The sequence below is a fragment of the Aplidium turbinatum genome, chromosome 11, assembly GCF_918807975.1.
Source record: "Aplidium turbinatum chromosome 11, kaAplTurb1.1, whole genome shotgun sequence".
NCBI classification, from domain to species: Eukaryota; Metazoa; Chordata; class Ascidiacea; order Aplousobranchia; family Polyclinidae; genus Aplidium; species Aplidium turbinatum.
The window spans coordinates 535,719-555,043 of record NC_137482.1 but is presented as its reverse complement, the minus strand read 5'-3'; the positions used below and the strand labels follow the sequence as shown (position 1 = coordinate 555,043).

General features: G+C 39.3%; 2 protein-coding genes across 2 annotated transcripts; one reads left to right on the top strand and one right to left on the bottom strand.

Moving 5' to 3' along the window:
* The first annotated feature begins 418 nt into the window (after positions 1–418).
* LOC145779653 (cholecystokinin receptor type A-like) lies at positions 419–14,742 on the top strand. The gene is made up of 10 exons (XM_082591292.1): positions 419–452; positions 954–1,205; positions 2,713–2,828; positions 3,016–3,161; positions 4,848–4,960; positions 5,979–6,058; positions 7,047–7,169; positions 12,748–12,855; positions 13,048–13,176; positions 14,404–14,742. Exons 1-10 carry the CDS (start codon positions 419–421, stop codon positions 14,500–14,502), a joined length of 1,200 nt encoding a protein of 399 aa, XP_082447418.1. The 3' UTR covers positions 14,503–14,742.
* A 2,071-nt stretch (positions 14,743–16,813) lies between these two features.
* LOC145780016 (uncharacterized) lies at positions 16,814–18,171 on the bottom strand. The gene is made up of 4 exons (XM_082591717.1): positions 18,024–18,171; positions 17,592–17,715; positions 17,319–17,465; positions 16,814–16,999 (listed from the first exon to the last, which is right to left on the bottom strand). Exons 1-4 carry the CDS (start codon positions 18,100–18,102, stop codon positions 16,909–16,911), a joined length of 441 nt encoding a protein of 146 aa, XP_082447843.1. The 5' UTR covers positions 18,103–18,171; the 3' UTR covers positions 16,814–16,908.
* Between the last annotated feature and the right edge of the window lie 1,154 nt (positions 18,172–19,325).

The window sequence follows — 19,325 nt, the reverse complement described above, 5'->3', positions numbered from 1 at the left end:
TTTGTATAACTCGTCACACATTGAAAGTCCCAATTGGCTGATTGTGCTTTGTGTGCAAGTCAGTTCGCTTAAGTCGTCACCGGCTAAGTTGCCAGTTTGAATAACTTGTCTACGAATAAAAACTTGTTCGATGCAGATAAATAATTAAGCCTAGTTTTTTCATGAAACATTTTAAGATAAAATATAGCAATCCACGGCTTTACCGAATTTCACTTCAATTAATTTTTTTGTTCATGATATATCCACTTTGCTTCCAAACGATGTGTCCAATAAATTCCAAATCTCCTGGCAATTTTAATCAGCGCTCAGGTGAACTCTACCGCGAAAATAAATTCCAAACTGCTTTCCTGAGTTTCATCTTAACCCTGATCCTCTGGAATCCATTGATCTTACCTTGGACGTCGTCAGACCAATCGGCATGCAACAACTCAGCAAGTGCTTCAACTCAGCAAGTACGTTTCAGCTACTATCGTCAGCAAATGAGATTTTCAGCTAACATCGAACTTGCTTGGTCATCGCTTGTTAAACTGATTTTGTCGATTTGTGACATGCCAAGTTTCGGCTTGCTCAGTTTCATCATTTGCCAACTTCCGCCACTTGCTGAAATGTTGCTAGCTGAGTTGTCACTTGCTCAACTGCCAGTTGCTCAGTTCACAACTGCTGATTTGTAAGAGACTAGTTTAAACTGCTTACGTTTGTGAATATTGAAAAGCTTGAGTGTTTATCAGAATTATTCTTTTTTCCAGAAATATTCCTCTAACAAATTTGAAAATAAAATCAGAAGCATACAAATGTGTTTATTACATCACAAACGTTTCAGGCACCGTAATATGACGGATCCTCAGAATGAATTACCTATACAATCACAGTATACATCCATACATTTGTCCAATTTTATCAAATCTAAAGAATCAATTTCAATACTTCGGCAAATTGTCTTGTTTTTCTTTCAGATGGAAAAGAAATAATGTACATCTGCTTGTATTGTATCTTCCTCCTTCTGGCGTTGCTTGGCAACTCAGTAGTCATCATCACCTTGCTGAGGAACCCACGGATGAGGACTGTGACTAATTGTTTTCTCCTGAGCCTCTCCGCCAGTGATCTGATGTTGGCATCCGTCTGCATGCCAATTACTTTGACAGGAAGAATCCTCCAGGAGTTTATATTTGGTCCTGTTATGTGCAAGGTGTTCACCTACCTTATGGGTGAGTTTTTATTTGATAGATTACAAAACTTCTTTCTTCGTCCAAGAACGTTTTCTGACAAAACTTGCACCTGAGAGTTGCAGTCGGGCGGTGCTTTGAATTATGTCATATTATTTTGTCGTATCCAGGCTTTGCCGGGAGGTTGAAGATTTAAATGAAGTAGACGGAAGACAAGGAAGCTTATCTTCCTGTCCACCTTCAGGCCTTTAAGTGTCCTGCCAAAGACACAGTCACACGCTCTTGAACGGGGTCGAACCGTACTCATAGCCTACGTTTAAGGTCAAAATTCGAAAAGTTAAAGCCCCTTCCAAAGTTTTCGCAACGGTTTTCCAACTATCCACTAAGTTTGAACTATAGTATTTAGATAATTCCCACGCGGCGTGGTTGAGAAGCTCGCGAGTTGTCGACCCGCGGGCGCCATCGTTTGGTGCTTTCCGGTGTCACCAGAAGATCAGATGTCATTGCATAGATGCAAATGTTTCTGCGTTTGTTAATCCTGCAAAACATTCCGTGCAAGTTCCTTCTATCTTGTAGCCGCTTGTTTGATTCAGTTCAACGACAAAGTGGCGTCCACATGGTTGCCCAGAGTAAATCACGATAAGGCGATTGCGTCCGTGACGTAAGAATAATTTAAACAAAATAACAATAGCGTTTGTTGAAATCGAAGACAATCTTCAATTATTGAACACGATTTTGTTGAAATCAATGCAGAGATTCTCTTAATGCGGTTTACAAAATCGATGTCAATAGATAGAGAACAATTCAATTCTCGCTACGAGGTCGGTTTTCCAAAAAGAGTTGGAGGTCGAAATCATTTTGTTTTGACATCTTCATCATAGATTCACGGATTCTCACAGACGCTTGATTGACAGCTTGGGTCGTGATGAGGTCATTCACATAAACTGTCACCATCAGTGACGTACAGTCTCACGTTGCCTGGTGAAGAACGAAGTTTTAGATCACTTGAATAAACTATGAACTCAATCAAAACAATCGCTGTTGAAAAAGACTTTGACATTTAGTTAGTTCACAACGGTTCATGCAAATTGGAAATTAAAATTAATAAAAATATGCGAACCGAGAGTTGGGTTAGAACAGATTTTTGTTGCATGAAGCAACGTAAGTCCCTTAATTACTGAGTCCCAAGGAACGAGAATATAAGGTTTCTTTGACATTAACGGAAGTAGGTCGACCACTTCGTTTTTCTCGGCCCCCTTTCTTTATCCTCCCAACTCATTATTACACCCTGGGTAGAGGTGAGTGGTGTTTTTAACACCCAGCTCAAGTCAAGATTTGAACTAAGTTTAAAATATTGAAAACAATTATTCCCTGCGCTATCCCACCACCTACGTAGAGAAGGGTGCATGTTTCATGGTAAAGAACAGGTTTAATAAAATTTAAGTTCATATTCTGTTTCTTGGGTAAAAGCTTCTTCCGCTGCAAAGTTGCTTTAGCTTCTTGTTTCCAATCACTTGCTAACGTCATGCTTGTAACCTCCTCCTCACAGGTGTGTCAGTGGCTGTATCAACCTACACTATGCTGGCGATATCAATCGAAAGGTACTACGCCATTTGCAACCCTTTTAAGTCGAGACGCTGGCAGACAAAGTCGCACGCCCATAGGGTAAGTGTAAAAGCCTCTATCCAAACAAGGTTTCTTTAGCAAAAGTATTTTTTCGAACTTTAGTTCATACAATACAAGAAATTATGTTTTAGTGACCCCTGAACTATATCGTTGGGCATTCTATTGATGTATAACGTGATATAAATTCTTTTATGACGTTACAATTGCAATATCCATGACATTGCAGGTCATATGCGTCATATGGATAATAAGCTTTATCATGATGCTGCCGTATCCAATATCCAGCATGCTGAGGTACTTTCCCATTCCTACTAGGGGTAAATGTGCCCAAGGGTGTCGGTTGGCGATGACGAAATTCTTGACGAAATCATGGTGAGGTCACGTGTTAGTTCAATGAATGTCAACTTAATGTTACAAAAATATAAATTTATGTTCAAGAAACGTTTCCAAAAAGAAACTGGTTTCATATTATCAGCAATCAATGAAAATGAAAGCAACTCAGCTTTAGAAACATTCACTAATCGGGTCTTTAGTTTCTGCATCTTGGACTCTTTATTTTTATGCTTAAAATTTTCCTTGAAATTTTTATACAAATTTTATCAGCGACTTATAAATTTTAGAGTTTATCTTCAAATGTGAAACGTTTAAAATATTTTGCACAAGCGCCCGTTTGTGTTTCCCAGCAGACTTAAGCCTGGCAGCCTGTATGTTTTAGATTTTATCTCATAATCTCCAGTTTGAATTACAAGAAATCGTTTCAAGAGATGTGCATTGAAATACTGAAAGTCGATATCATGTTATGGCGACACCCATCGGCCAGCCTTCGCCTTACGCGAAGCTACTTTTATGCCTGGAAGTCACAAGTAAACCAAATAAAGAAATTCAATTGATTGAGTTTCGCTTTAGCAGCATGATCGTTGCTTACAGCGAACTCGCAGCGTCAAGCTAAAACAGGTCGCTAAAATCTATATTGTGAAGTAAAGAAATTGAGCAACCCCAAGTTGAAAAGACGAATCTGCGTTACCCCAATCACTCATCTTCGTGACGCGCCATTAAACCAACCTCGGTTGTTTACAAGTTGCGAGACCGTCTTGTTTTTATTTTGGCTAGTTCGAGAAATCAAATAATTCTTGAATCGTAAAAAAATACAGCCAGACAGATTGATTGATTGATTGGTTAAATCTTTATCCTCGGACTAGGAAAGCTTCTTGCAGAGCTTAATCCTGGAAGTTTCGCGTACTTGCAGAGGCTTTGAATCACTGACGCAGGCCCGGTCACCGAAATTGACAGAGTGGATTTTCCGTTTGTTGAAGTCTTGTTACCATAGAATTATTCCATCCATTCGGTGCCGCTGAATGCAGCCCTTAGAATGCGTTGCTCAAGCGCACACCCCGAGAGTCGAACCAGCGCCGCTTGATCTTGAAGCTTCTTCGCTCTCGAAGTCACGCGTTAACCAACTGAGCTATCGGGACAGGTTATAATTCAAGTACGGTGGCCAAGCAGCTTGATTTCTATTAAATTTATGCATATTTACATTACAATAACGTTGAAATGAAGAGTCTTTTGTGATTTTGTAAACGTCGTGTGCAAGCTATTCATAGGATGGAACCAAAGTTATTTCGAGAAAACAATTATGGCAAGAATAAAAAGCAGACAACTCATATGAGAATCATAAATCGCCATTAAAAATTAATGCAAATGTTGTCAATTATAAAATACGACCTTGAATGACTGGGGAAGAATCGCCAAATCATCGTTAATAAAGCTCGGAGCATGTAAATGACATAAGTACCTGGCCTGAAATTGTTCAGTGAGAATAAGCTCTACACCGCAACTTGTCCGAAAGTTTTTGGTTTAACTCGAAATGAGAAACAAACAAAAGTACCTCCCCCCCCACCCTTCTTTCAATCAGCATGAAATCTGTGACGACAAATCCCAAGTTAAGATGGTTTTGTGTAGCGTGTGAATGTTACTCTTTGTTCTTATATTCTTACAACATGCAATTGATACAATATTGTAAGAATACTATTTTCAAGCTAGATTTCTATTCATCTTCAGGTACACTTTGCTAATCATAGCTCTCTTCATCATCCCTGGAGTCATCATGGCAGTCTCTTATTTCAACGTCTGCTTGACGATCTACCAGGGCTTCCATGTTGATGAAGCGTCAGGTGATTTGTTCGGCATTGTATGATTGTTGCATTGGCTATTTGTTCCATTGTTTGATGGTTGTATAAGTTCTTTGTTAGACTGTTTGATTGTTGCATTGATTGTTTATTGCATTGATTGCTTTTTGCATTGTTTGATTGTTGTATAGATTGTTTGTTGCATTGTTTGGTTGTTGCATTGATTGTTTGCTGGATTGATTGTTTGTTAGATTGTTTGTTTGTTACATTGTTTGATTGTTGCACTGATTGTTTGTTGCATTGTTTTTTATTGCATTGTTTGTTTGCTGGATTGATTGTTTGTTAGATTGTTTGTTTGTTACATTGTTTGATTGTTGCTCTGATTGTTTGTTGTATTAACTGTTTGTTGCATTGGTTGCTTGTTGCATTGAATCTTCACTTGAATGTGTTTATTCTATTTAGGGTTTACGTTGGTAGATGAAGATTGAGATTACAAGAAAAGATGTGTTTTAGCGGATAACAGAAGAAGCAAGAAAACGCATCACAACATAAGCATTGATGCTTGGTGGCCAGGACGACAGCTTCTGAACAACGTTGAAGATCTTGGAATAAGTGCGGCACACTGGACGAACTACACATGGAACACGGAGTGGCAAAACAACACCTCCCGACTCCGTGATTTCCTACCCGACGTCGATCCCCACCCTCCGGGAATGTCCCTCGCAAGACTTGCGTGTGTCCGGCTTAACCGCCTAAGATCCGGCGTCGGTCGCTTTCGTTCAGACATGTGCAGATAGGGCCTGGCTCCTTCACCGGGATGCGAGTGTGGTGCCACAGACCAGACAGTAGACCATGTTGTCCATGACTGCCCAATCCATCAACCACCACATGGAATGCTTGGACTGAAGGCACTGGATGATGAGACTGTCGAGTGGCTGATGACCTCATGCCCAAACATATAATCCGGAAGAAAGCTCATACTACGAAGAAGAACATAACCATTGAAAGCAGATTCTGTGTCATCTACGACGTCACAACAAGTTTAACGCTTTTTGTTTGCTAGGCAACCGATCGACGCGAAGAAGCCAATCCAAAGACGTATCCACCAACAGGACAGGGGAATTCCCAAGCTCCTTAAACCAGGTAAGTGGTGAGTGTGGAAGTGTTTAGTGGCAGCCTTGACTTAAAAGCAACGATTTCCCCTAAAACTGATTTCGTCAATCACTGTGCAAATCGTCTTCTGTTGCTGCTAATTCCCGATGGAACTTGAGATTATCATTTAGGAAATCTGCCAAGGCTCGAGTAGACGCGTTGTAGTAGGTAAAGACTTTAATCCCCGAGATTTGCAAACATGAAATTCGATTTGATGCAAAATCGGCTTTTGCTGCTTGAAATTGTGATCGTAGAAATTGAGAACATAGCAACTTGGCGGCTGAGTTGTAGACTTGTACTTTCGTCTCTGCTTGGTGATGCTGGGTTTGCTTTCAGGTCATTGCAATGATCACAAAGACGGTGCCAATTGTGTTCTGTCTTATTGATGCGAACACTGCACACAGAAAAGTGTGAAATAAATGTTGAAAAAAGCACAAGCAAATAGTCTTCATCTATTGTCGAACAGTTTAATTCAGTTTGTTTTTGTTTCTAACCATCACGACGAAAAACAATACACGTCAACATAGCAGAGGTCTAGAAAAAAGTAGAAGCGACAAAACGCAAACGTTATAATGAGCTTGATACCAAACCAGAGTAACCACTATATTGCCTATCATTTTCATGCATTACATTACTTTGTGGCGGCCAGCGCAAGTGGTTATTTTGCGATTGCGAGCGTGAACAATGAGAAGCTAGAGAGCTAGACAGAGAGCCGGATTAAGATCTTCCTCTTGTGACAATCTACCTCGTTGTTAATGTATTGCATTGCAGAAGAATGAACTCTGAAAGCAAACGCCATATTTTCTGACTCCGTTTAAAAATTTCAACAATTTATTATCCAAGAACAGACGGAAACACTGATTAAACGACGTCACAATGCAGCTATTGTTGATGTTTGTCGTCATCGCATGAGAAGCAATTGTCAAGCCTTCTAACATTCTTTGTTTGTTCCTGATGTGAAAATATCTTGTATTTTCAGAACATGCTCATGCCACCTATCGACGGGCAATCGAGGAGGCGAGGCCACAATTCAAGAATGACTCAATCTACGTCACAATTGCAGGCGAAGAAGAAAGTTGTGCTCATGCTCATATTGATTGTGGTGAGGAAGCGCCGTAATTATTACGAAATATAAAAGATGTAATCTTAAAGGGCGGAGAAACCCAAATTAACTTTTTGCGAGTTTTTTGTTTCAGCGTGATGTCATTGTGTACAAGATGCGTTTTAGCAAAAAAAAAATCCAAATTTTGTTGCCCTTGTCTCGCTAAGGCGGCTTATGTGGGATACCCGTTTGCGAGGTCTCGTTGCGCATCAAGCTGTGACGCTGTTCGCTGTGACGTCACAAGGTACATATAGTTGTGGCCAAAATTTTAAGACCAGACTTGATTTATGACCATTTTTGCATTACTTCAAAATAATACATCAGATATTGTTTCAGTTGCATCATCTTTATGCATCATCTTATATCTGAAGCAGTATTTTGAAGTAATGCAAAAATCGTCATAAATCAAGTCTGGTCCTAAACTTTTGGCCACAACTATATGTACCTTGTGACGTCACAGCGAACAGCATCACAGCTTGATGCGCAACGAGACCTCGCAAACGGGTATCAAACAAAAGCGGCCTTAGCGAGACGAGGGCAACAAAATTTGGATTTTTTTTTGCTAAAACGCATGTTGTACACAATGACATCACGCTGAAACAAAAAAACTCGCAAAGTTTATTTGGGTTTCCCCGCCCTTTAATACAGCAAACAAGTTAGGAATTGCATATACAAACATTGTGTATAAACTCTTTTTTATGGACAAATCAAACTATTTTACTTTTTTGTTCATATTCTTTCTTTTCTAACCTGCTGCCGTGTTGTTGTTCTAGCAATACACAAAAATTAATCTTTTTTCAAGCAGGGAACCTTTTAAAATTTATTTCATTTAGAATAATGAAGCAGCGTTGAAGCTTCAACATTAATTTTGCCAAAATGAAAATATTTATTTTAAACGGTTGTACTTTAAGCAGCAAATCAGGGTTTCATAGACAAACATATTCGGTTGATGATAGGGAACAATGGGTCTTCTCATCTGTTCTATGGATCACGATGCGTGTGTGTCGTTACAAACCGTTTTCCATAATCTCCACTATTCGATGGTTTCTACTTTCATATGTTTTTGAAATTTCATGCCAACCCCACCTGCTGAGCGGCCACTGGTCATAACAATCGTCCACATGCCCCAAGCCTTGGAAATCTCACTTGCTTGGAGTGATCACAGCATTTTTTAAAGTAACACGTTGTTTCTTGTCTCTCGGAGAATTTTTTCTTTTATTTTGGAAATTTTGCTCAAACATTAAATATTGAAAGATATTATTACCAGTGTTGCCAGATAAACTGTGATCTTCAGGCTACTTACGCTGGATTTAATTCTTGTGAACAAACATTACAAACCAAGGCTGCCAAATAGCTTAATCTGATATTGATGAATTATGGCCCATGCCCTTTATAAACTACAACCTCATAGTTTGTAAGCAAAGATGATCTTAACCTTAGAAAGTTGCGAACCCCGGGCAGTTGCCTCGTCAGCTTTCGTCTTCAGCCGAAAGTGAAGATCAGAAATGCTGCGGTTGGTTAATTTTTGGATGCAGAGTTTATGACGAAATGTTTTCTCAATAAACTTCTCAATCAAAAGTAAAACTTGTACAGCAGCGAATCCATTGTGCTGTGTCATCTACAAACAATCAGCCGCACTGTCGCAAACAATAATCATCGCTTTCTTCGACGTCGTCATAGAACGGGCATCTCCCGCAGGTGACGTTCATGTTTTTCTTTCCAAAGTTTTTGAAAAACGTTTCGAAATTTTTCCAAACAACCAAATGGCATCTGGTGGTGAGATAATTTAATTTTTTTCCGCTGCTGCTAAGTGATTTCAGCTCTGAACACAGTTTGTTACTCAATCATTCGTTTGTTGCTCAAAAACGTTTATCCAACGCCAAACGTCGCGCCTGCCTCCCTCGCCACAGCGAGGCACAGGAAAAACGTTATATGACGTCAGAATGGCGCTCTAAGTTTTAGAGCGCGAAATTGAATTTTTTCAGATAAATTGGTTAAGCGCATTTCCGAAATGCGCGGTCGATATTCTGGAATGTTCAGCAAAAACAAAAGCAACTTGGAACGGAGAAAATTTGATCAAGGCTGTGGCTTGGTGGAAAATAAAAACTTCCACCGCTCCAGGGTGACTTGCCTGCTCACTGCTCAGTGCTCACTGCAAGATGTTTCGCCACTCACTAGTGCCTGCCAGCACAATGTAGCCGCTCGGTTTCCGATTGTGATGAAACAGAATTAATTAATTTTATATTTACAAAAAGATTTATTTCAACATGTCATCTGCTTGAAACGAAATCATTTATGATGTCACAACTGAAATATCTTTTCAGACAGCAAATCAGTCTTTTGTTATATTGATTCAATGTCTACAGACGTGAAAGCAATGCAAAAAGAAACTAAGTTACTCGCTGGGTTCTCTGCTGTCTGCACATCATGAAACCACTTAATGTCACAACTTATTTGTGACAGCATCGGGCATGATAAGACGACAACGCGGTCATGTGAGCAACACTACGGCGCTGAACAGCGAACATCGTCATGAAGTTGATGTCATCTGAGCGAGAATGTGACGACAAAATATAATTATTATTAATATTCATATTTCAAAAATTATATTTCATACAGCGTTGTATGACATGCGCATATATTGCTCTCAGCGCTTGACAAGGCGAAGGCGGTGGAGAAAATTATTTGTCGTCTGTTGGCAGACTTTGCAATGGAATAGTTTGTTTGTATCTAATGAAGCGTGTGTGAAAAGAAATCACTAAGCTAATATCTTGGATTATTTAATTTGCCACAAGGCATGCGCGCGCGGTATGACAAAGCCCTTTGATGATTAATGCTATGCAATTATATCTTCCGTACGCTTATCAGTATATTGATTATTTCAACATTATCTACTTTCTTGCTTGTTAATATTTTTTAATTTCCTGATCGATATCATTTGATTCAATTTTGTTTTATTCAAATTCCTGTTGAGTTGATAATTTTGCGCGTTCAAGGGGTGATCAGGGGCGTTCAAGGGGTGATCACGCGTCTGGAATAATCTAAGGGAGGGGGTTGATCGTTTATTTTTCAAATCTAACTTTAGCCCTGGTTTTAGAATACAACAGGATATTGTAAGACCTCTAGTTCGCTTTGTGCGCATGACTACGCGCATGCGCAAAAGCGTGAAATTAATACAAACAGTTTGTATGAAGCTGGTTATATTTGAGCCGTCGTAAATCGATCAAAACCTATTCCCAAAACTATTTTTCAAAAAGCAAAGTCGCTATTGTCTTGTTTTGTTATGATAACTGATTTAACGGATAAAACATCTTTGGCTTTTGTCTGCAAAAAATGACTCTACATTTTTTATTCAAAGCTCTCACTCTGAGATTCTCCGCTCAATCCCTTGCCATCTACTTGTCTATTTTATCTGCTGGTTTCAGTTTAATCAAATGGACTGACTTACCTTTGGTATGCTTCTGGTGCAATAACCAATTGAAAACTTCAAGCTGACCACTTCTGCTCAAGATGCTTCTCAACAGCAAATTGTTGTAACGGATGGTGGTCGACGCGAGGTGGTTGTTGAGAAAGATCTATCAAAAGGACAGCAGCCAATGCGCTAATCCTGAAGTGAACTTTCAGAAGATCTTTCCTTGACTTCCCTTACAATCCACGATATTGCACTCCAGGCAAGAAAATGCAACATTAATGACTGAACTGTCTTTTCTTGAAACATACTGGGTCGCCCGATTGTTTTTTGACCCACTTCTGTTTTTTAACACTTTATGTTCTCGCACAATGTTCTTATTAATTACTCAGTTTGTATACTTTTGCATAAAAGTTGATAGTTCTTTTAAATTCTCAAATTCTTTCATCGATCACCTACATCCAGTAAAGCGCACATTAAGCGCACAAAACAGTTATTTTGGGGAAGCAGTTTTTGAATTAGAACAAAAAATAAAAGAGAGATGAGCAGCCGAGCAGGGTTGAAATGCATAAAGATCTCCCTTCAACTTAAGATTAGAAAAAATTGTGGGAGTTATGTTGAAATGTTCGCATGGAACAACAATTTCTCCAACCCCAAGTTTCAGTTCCCCATTGGACTTGGTGCCGTTCAGCCAACAGCATTCTAGAGGAAGTGACGAGATCACCAAGTTGCTGGTGGATGCTCTTTCTGTTCCATGTAAACTCTGGAATCGTTGAGTCATGAGTGGAGTGTGTGTCGTATTAGGATTAGGTGGAAAACTTTATTTCAATGCCCTACAACACATAAAACATATTGAAATTTTTTGAAGATGAAGATGTCAGCTTGTTTATTTGTTACGTTCTATTAGCCGCGTGCTAAACGCTGATCGTCTATCTATGACGTGGCGTTCATTGTTTGTTCATGAAAAGGTAAATTAATTGTTTGGTGGCGTTATAGAATATTGTTCCGGTTGTGTCACAAATCACGACTTGAACGTCAAGTTTGAAAATTGGTATAAACGAATTTAATTTCATCTTTGATGCTTTGTCAAAGAAGCCGTTGCATAATCAATAACTCTAAAACTGGACTTGGGCGAATCGATATCTCAAATTAGGAAGCAAACAAATGCTTTTGTCTGCATCACACACAGCTTAATGCTTTTGTCACAGAAAGGTGTGAAAATTAACCAACGAAAAAATCTTATAAAGCGTCCATATGGTCGAATGGAGTCTGACATTGTGACGTTATCAAGTTCATTTGCTGAAATTATTGTCGTGAAACTGATGAATTGAAAATCGATGTCAGGACGAATCAAACAAAGAGGAGCCAATAAACCACAAGATATTATTGTTGTAGGTTTGAAGCACCTTGCTGAGTGGGAAGGTTTATTGATTAAGTTTGACCCATGTACCCCACAAGGCCACAATGCTCGAGCAGGCCAGAGATTAATAAAGTTCGGAAGTCCGAATGTTTCAACTCGAATCAGGGAAATTGAATTGGACAGTTTTGCAAATTTTAGGATTGATGTAACAAACTAGCTCAAGAATAGTATTTTTGCTGAAAAAACATCTGACAACAATTATTTAACGCACATAGTATGAGAAGGTAGTTTTGCACCCTGTAGACTGCTTCTAGAAATCCCTAACTTGACCAAGCAAATTGGTTTCAAACTGCCTTAAACCGTAAATGCACATGGGAAAGCTAGATTAGTTTCTTTTTATTTCCGACCATCACAGAGAAAAACAACACATGCCAAACAGAACAAAAATCTAGAAAAGGGTAGAAGCGACAGAACGCGAACGCTAGAACGTAATATTCTTTGCAACAAACACGTGTCTATCGCTGTCAATTCTTGCTACAATCGGCTGATGAAAAACAAGTCCAGAGGTAGATGATCATTGATCTGTTTACAGGTCAAAAACTTTGAGAAAATTTGCTAATTTGAATATCACGAACTTTCATCATAAACAATTTAGGTTGGAACAATGATATTATGTCTGAAGAATAGGCCTGTTACAATAAGTGAAGAGAGTTTTATTAATGTGAAGCAGTGAGAAGTTTCCTCGAAAAGACACCTTTACTTGATCGTAAGTTCTTGAAGCCACTGATTCTAAACATAACAACTTTCAGGTTTTATTCTTCGTCTTCTGGACCCCTTTGTTCTCCGTCAATTTATGGAGGGCGTTTGACGAGCGGGGAGCGATAAAAAGTTTGGAAGGATCTATAGAAATCATTCAGGTGAATAAGTTCATTTTTTAAACGTTACATCAACGTATGCTATTGTTGACTGGCCTTTCAACATTCAAACTTAGAAGTCATCTTTACACATCTTTTTTATAAGTTGTTACGTCATAGTGCTGAAAGCGCATTGTGAACCAGTACTTTGCTTGTTATTTCGAACGCTGATTATGACGCGATATGTCGTCACAGCTGATGTCATATGTATCCACATCGGTCAATCCAATCATTTATTGCTTCATAAACAAGAGGTTCAGGAATGGATTCATCTACTCCTTCCTCTGCTGCATCCCCAAGTCTTGTAGGCTGCGATTCGCTTCAGTAAGCAGATCATGTAGTTTCATTAAATGACGTCGCTATGTTCACTGTTTATTGTTGTATCAATCCCAACTTTTGTATGTCATCTTCCAACGGCGGCTACAAGCGCGTTGTTGCATTGAATGACTGACCACTCGGTGGCGAACTAATGACGTGGTCACGATTGTCTCCGTTGGACCTACAAGCCAAGCAAGTGACGACTGAGCAAGTTAAACTTAGCAAGTGACAGTTCAGCAAAAAAATATCTAAGCAAACGCAGCAAAAACGAAAACGCGGCTTTTCAATCTTGTCAATTTTTGGTTAGCGCATGCCAATAGTAGCCCAATGATGTGCTCACAGATCACGTGAATTATGGTGTGACAGATGAAGTGCATTTGGTATATATTTCACTGGTTTTATACTTGGGCTTACTTTCCGGATTTTCGTCTCCTGAGTTTTTACTTGCTCTATTTTCACTTGCCCGATATATGTTGCTTAGTTTTTTATTAATTGGTGGATTTTGTTGAAGCAAATAAAAACAACGCGGTAATAGCAAAATAAAACAACTCTTAATACAAATCATAATTTACAAAATAATTCCACCAAATGAATTTAACTTGCTGAATATCCTTTGCTCAATTTTCTTGCTGAACTGTGATTTGTTTGATAGTTACTGAATTAAACTTGCTGAGTGATCACGTGCTGACTCATGATTTGCTGAGTTTGTCCTCTAAGTTGACTCTAACAAATAGTTTTACTTGCTGAAGTTGGCACAATTGCTGAAGGTGGATATCTACGTCACAATACAAACTGCTTTGTCCTTGTATAAGATCCCTTAATTGTCGAACGTTCATTGGGTTAAATAAAGGTGGCAGCACAAAGCACCAGCCAGAGTAGCCTAAGGACGAGCACGACGATCGATTGTGACGTCACAGATTGGCAACATTGTGGAAAGGTACCAACCAAACTTCGCGGATTCTTTTTATCGCAAAGTTTTATTTCACCATTTGAAAATATACGTGAATTTATGAGTTTGTTTTCTTCAAACAATGTCGAGATTTAGCTTCAAAACAAACTTTTTTATAATTTGTTATAATTTAACATTCAATATTTTATTATTAAAAACGCATGGAGAATCAGCAGAGCCCTGTTTATGGCATATGCATTTCGCGCTACAACTGTAGAGCATCATTAGTGCCTAAAAACTTTAATAATAATAATGTAAGTTTAACATTGAATGTCTTCGTATAGCAATCTACAGTGGCGACAACACATTACAATTCGGAAAACACCCAGATGGCTTTACTCAGCACTCCGAAGACTCAGCGATCGCATGTCTCCATGGTGTGAACGAGCTTGGACGCGTGGCTGTGTTGGCGACCGCCGAACAATGTTTATGACGTGATAATATTCACTTAATCGTGATCTTGTATCATTCATACAATGAGGAGCAATTAAAATTTTTATTTGTGGAAAACTAACAAATGAAAACGACCAATTATTTTGTTTATTTGCTGTCCGCAGTTAAACAAAAACGTAACTTTTGTTGGGGAATCGAACTCTCCTGCTATTGTTTAAAGTATTGTGAACTTGTGACCTCTTGTTTGTTTGCAACTCATCAGAACGGACTCAAGAACGACATTCAATGAATGTTTGTTCCTGCCGTGTAGTCTAAGCGTAAAACGTATTGACCTGGAATAAATTGCGACCTTAACAAATTAGGTATCGTTGGAAAGCTTAACTCCTCTAGATTAAGATTTTCACTCTCCTCCAATCAGAGACCCTTGGCAAAAAAAGTTATGGCCGTTTTTGAAGCAACACCTTGCGCCGCTAGTGGCGAAACTGTATTTTTCCTTTTGCACAAGTTTTTAGGCTCATTTTTAACTTTTTTCCCTATGTGTATAAGAAAGAGACAACTCACATTTGATAAAATATTATTTATATTTAAATGACGTCACTCTGACGTCATCAAATTAAAATTGCTTACCTATTACTCTCAGCCCATTGATAATTGCAGATCCAATACATTTGTTCCAAAAATCGTTTTTAGACATAACGGAGCTTCATATAATGATTCAAGGGGGCATTTTGACCCCAGGTCCGGTTTAATGACGAAACTAAACGCTACAAGTGGCGAGAGTATATTATGGGCATTATACAAAAAATGCGAAAATTTTTAAAACTTTACTTCAATAATTATGCCGTGGAGTGTTTTTGTTTTATTATCTTTATCCTGCATTGCGGGAAAGCGGACTTGAGCGCTATACATCGGTGTACGCCTTCCGACGTACTCCTGACCCACGCTGCAGCCGACTGCAAGGTCTGTTTCCGGTTGTCTACTCTACTTATGACTTAAATTTGGTACTACCCATTACTCGAAATCGATCACTGGGTAGAGGCAATTATCGTAAAGTTTCTTGCCCAGAGAAACAACAGCAAGTGCGGGTGGCTGGAGTCGAACATGCAGGCTCTCGACTGCGAGCCCAACGCGCTAACCACTCGGTCACTGCTGCCAGTGCCCAAGGCGTGTAACTATCGTTCTTGTCGACGGTGAAAATTCGACTCACACTGCTAGTGGATATGCCATGTCTGAGGAGTACAGCTCAACTATCCAGTGGAATCTTTCGGGTAGCTCAAATTTGGGCAATAGGCTACACAAACAATAATATTTATTTGCATCAGACAAAGCTGTCAATATACAAAACAAAGAAATAATACACAAACTGCAAATGCACAAATAACGAACAACAACAACGAAATAATACACAAACTGCAAATGCACAAAATCTCACTAAATAGGCTATCTAATGTTACAAGTTTACAGACAATGGTACGGTAGTGTTGCAAGTTAGAAGAACTGAAAGTATTCAGAACGATAAAAACAATCAGATGACATGGCAGCCATCAAAACTAGATATCAGCATACATAGAATTATTATAATGAAGACGATAATTTGATATACGATGGCAATCGGACCTCATCAGGGAGGCAATAGAGTTTGTTTGTTTGTTTATCTTTATCCTGCATTGCGGGAAAGCGGACTTGAGCGCTATGCATCGGTGTACGCCTTCCGACATACACCTGACCCACGCTGCAGCCGACGGTAATGTTTGTTTCCGGTTGTCTACTCTACTTATGACTTAAATTTGGTACTACCCATTACTCGAAATCGATCACTGGGTAGAGGCAATTATCGTAAAGTTTCTTGCCCAGAGAAACAATAGCAAGTGCGGGTGGCTGGAGTCGAACATGCAGGCTCTCACATGCGAGCCCAACGCGCTAACCACTCGGATACTTCGCATCTTCCAACAAAAGAAAAAACATATTTCCGAAGTAATGCATCAAATGTTATAATGTTGCACAAGACTTGATGTTCACGTACGCTGTAATGTTTAGGCAAATTGTGTATAATTCTAAATGCATTATTGAAGGCAACACGAAGGCGATTAATGTTACGTTGATGATAATTTTCCCACAGATGACATGCATACAAGTAAAATTTTGATTTTAATTTGTTGGCAGAACAGATCATTTATTGAAACATGATCAAACCGTCGCAATCCTCAGGGCAGTCTTCTTGTACACAACTGAGATTGCAACAAGTTTCCCCACGACACTCTCCACATGCTGTACGCACTTTAAGCCATGTTTTCTGCAGCTGCAAGACATTGTACCACATTGATTTTTTGTTCCTTCTTTGCATTTGCATCGTACAACGTTCAATAGCCATTCTGGTGCCGGATCTAAATTGGCGTTTATTGGCATAACTGCACCTGCTGCGTCAGCTTTCCATCCCCATTGTGCGAGATCCAAGATTTCAGTGTCAAGATGCTTCCACTGACATACCTGAAGCAACAGTTTTATATCAACTTAGATAAATCAAGTCTTGCTGCCATAAAATTTTTGATTTGTAGACCACCTACACCACCTACACCACATGTTTATGCTAGTCATATTATAACGCAACTTGTTTTGCTATAACTTGCATCTTTTCCTTACCGCAGTTTAATAGCGCAATTTGCTGTAATATTTTGAAGTTACCGACAATAAACAATTCTTGAAAAATATCTTCAAGTGGTATAATCTATAGAGCAAAGACGCTTTTAGACTAAATGATTACGGGTATTGTGTTACAATACCATTAGGCTACGCACTATTATTTCACCTGCAAATGTACTCTGAAGGAATGAAAACGAATTGCAGCTTCGGTGGTGGCAATCTTTCAGGATGAACAGTGGAAGCTGTTGCAACCATCTGCATGTACTTGACGTACCGTAGTTGGCCAAGTGAATCGGCAGGTTTTGCACTAAAGCTTGATGGATCAACAAAATATAGCATTACTATCGGTGAATCTCATTCAGACTGGTAGGCTACTCAGCAACATTTTCATTTCTTCTTATTTAATTAACTGTGCACCAATACAGTCCCAGTAACTAACCTTTTCAATAACAAATCTCTTCCAGCATCAGCTATTTGCTCACGTGTAGAATCTAATCTCCCAAATACATCAGCAGATTGTTGAAATTCTTCCTTCTTCAGGTAATTGAACATCTTTAGCTTTCCTAAGCAACAAGACAGATGACATAATTAATCATTGTCACCAAATAATGTGTGCATACACTCCATACATTGGCATTCCAAATAAAAGTATTACAATATTAGAATAATATTGAGTGGATTTGGTAATGACTGCCATCTGAATTCTTGCATATCTTTTAAAAGCTGATCAGAAAATGGTAAAAATGTACTTTCAGACAAGCATGGTAAGCAGTTCAGAAATATATAAAACACTGTAACAAACACTATAGATAAAACACTGAAAGCAAGATTAAAATGTACTGCTACCAAAGCTGATTAATTATATTGGTACCTTGTTGATATATTGCAGAAGTTGTATCACATCCACTCCAAGCATGAGCAAACAGCAAGTAATTTTTGACACACCTCATGCACCTTACAACTACTTTCGCTCTCTTCTTTTTCTTTTAGATATTGATAAAGATGACTTCTCTCTCTTCTTCTTCTCTCGTTTGACTTGTAGCAGCTTAGATTGGCAATGCCTCCTCGTGCAGCCAAGATACGGTAGTTGGGTCCAGTTGTCGAATACCAGTGATTCCACTTGGGGGTCGTAAGATGGAACATTCGTGGAGTATGTGTTGCATTGTTTGTTCTACCGCTCCGCAGACACATATCGGCGAATTATGCAACCCCCACCTAAACAGATTAGCTCCAGTACAGCCAACGTCACATCTGATCCTGTTCAATGTGACCCATGCCTTTCTTGAGAGGTCTGCTCCAGGAGGGATGGAGAGTGCTGGCATAACTGAAAACTGGGGAGGGATATGTGGCAGCTCGTTCCATTCTTGGGCCCATGTTTCCATGCAGCTGAAGTTCTTATCCACAAGTTGTATAGCGTATCGATGGAATGGGCGCCTTGATGATAGGCGTTGAGGTCTGACTGGTCCATTTGTTTGGGAGTGACTGTGGAGAAGGTGTTGAGGATCGAGTCTCGCATGTAGAGCCAGTTTGTAAGAGGCTTCTTCCCTACGGACATGAGCAGGAGCAATGCCAGCCAAAGTTGGCAGATAAGCAGTAGGTGTGGGGCGGAGACAGCCAGTGATGATGCGCAAGGTGTCGTTAATGCATACATCCATCTTTTTTGTGTGTCTGCTGCGGTTCCACACAGCTGAGGCATATTCGGCTGAGCTGTAGACCAAGGCTAGTGCACTTGTACGCAAGGTTGATGCTCGGGCTCCCCATCCTGTTCCTGCTAGGCTTCTCAAGAGGTTATTTCGCGAGGTAACCTTGGCACGGAGTGACTCGATGTGGGGTCTGTAGGTCAACTGCCGGTCAAGTTTTACTCCAAGGTAAGTTGGGTTTGCAGTGTATGGTAAAGGATTTCCTTTTAGCGAGACAGACAGTTGACGTCATAAAGATGACTGTCACCAATGTTTTGTGCATAGCTGATTAATGTCTTCAGTCCACCTCGTTTCACTTCTTGTGGCTTTGATAAATTATGACATTGGCATTTGATGCATAAACTTTCATTATAAAAAGCTTGATTCTGATTTTCCATTATTCAATTATCTCCATAACATCTGAAAACTAGTCTATCAATTCTAACTGTTTAATAAACTAAGCTATACAACTTAGAAATCATTACCGGTATTTC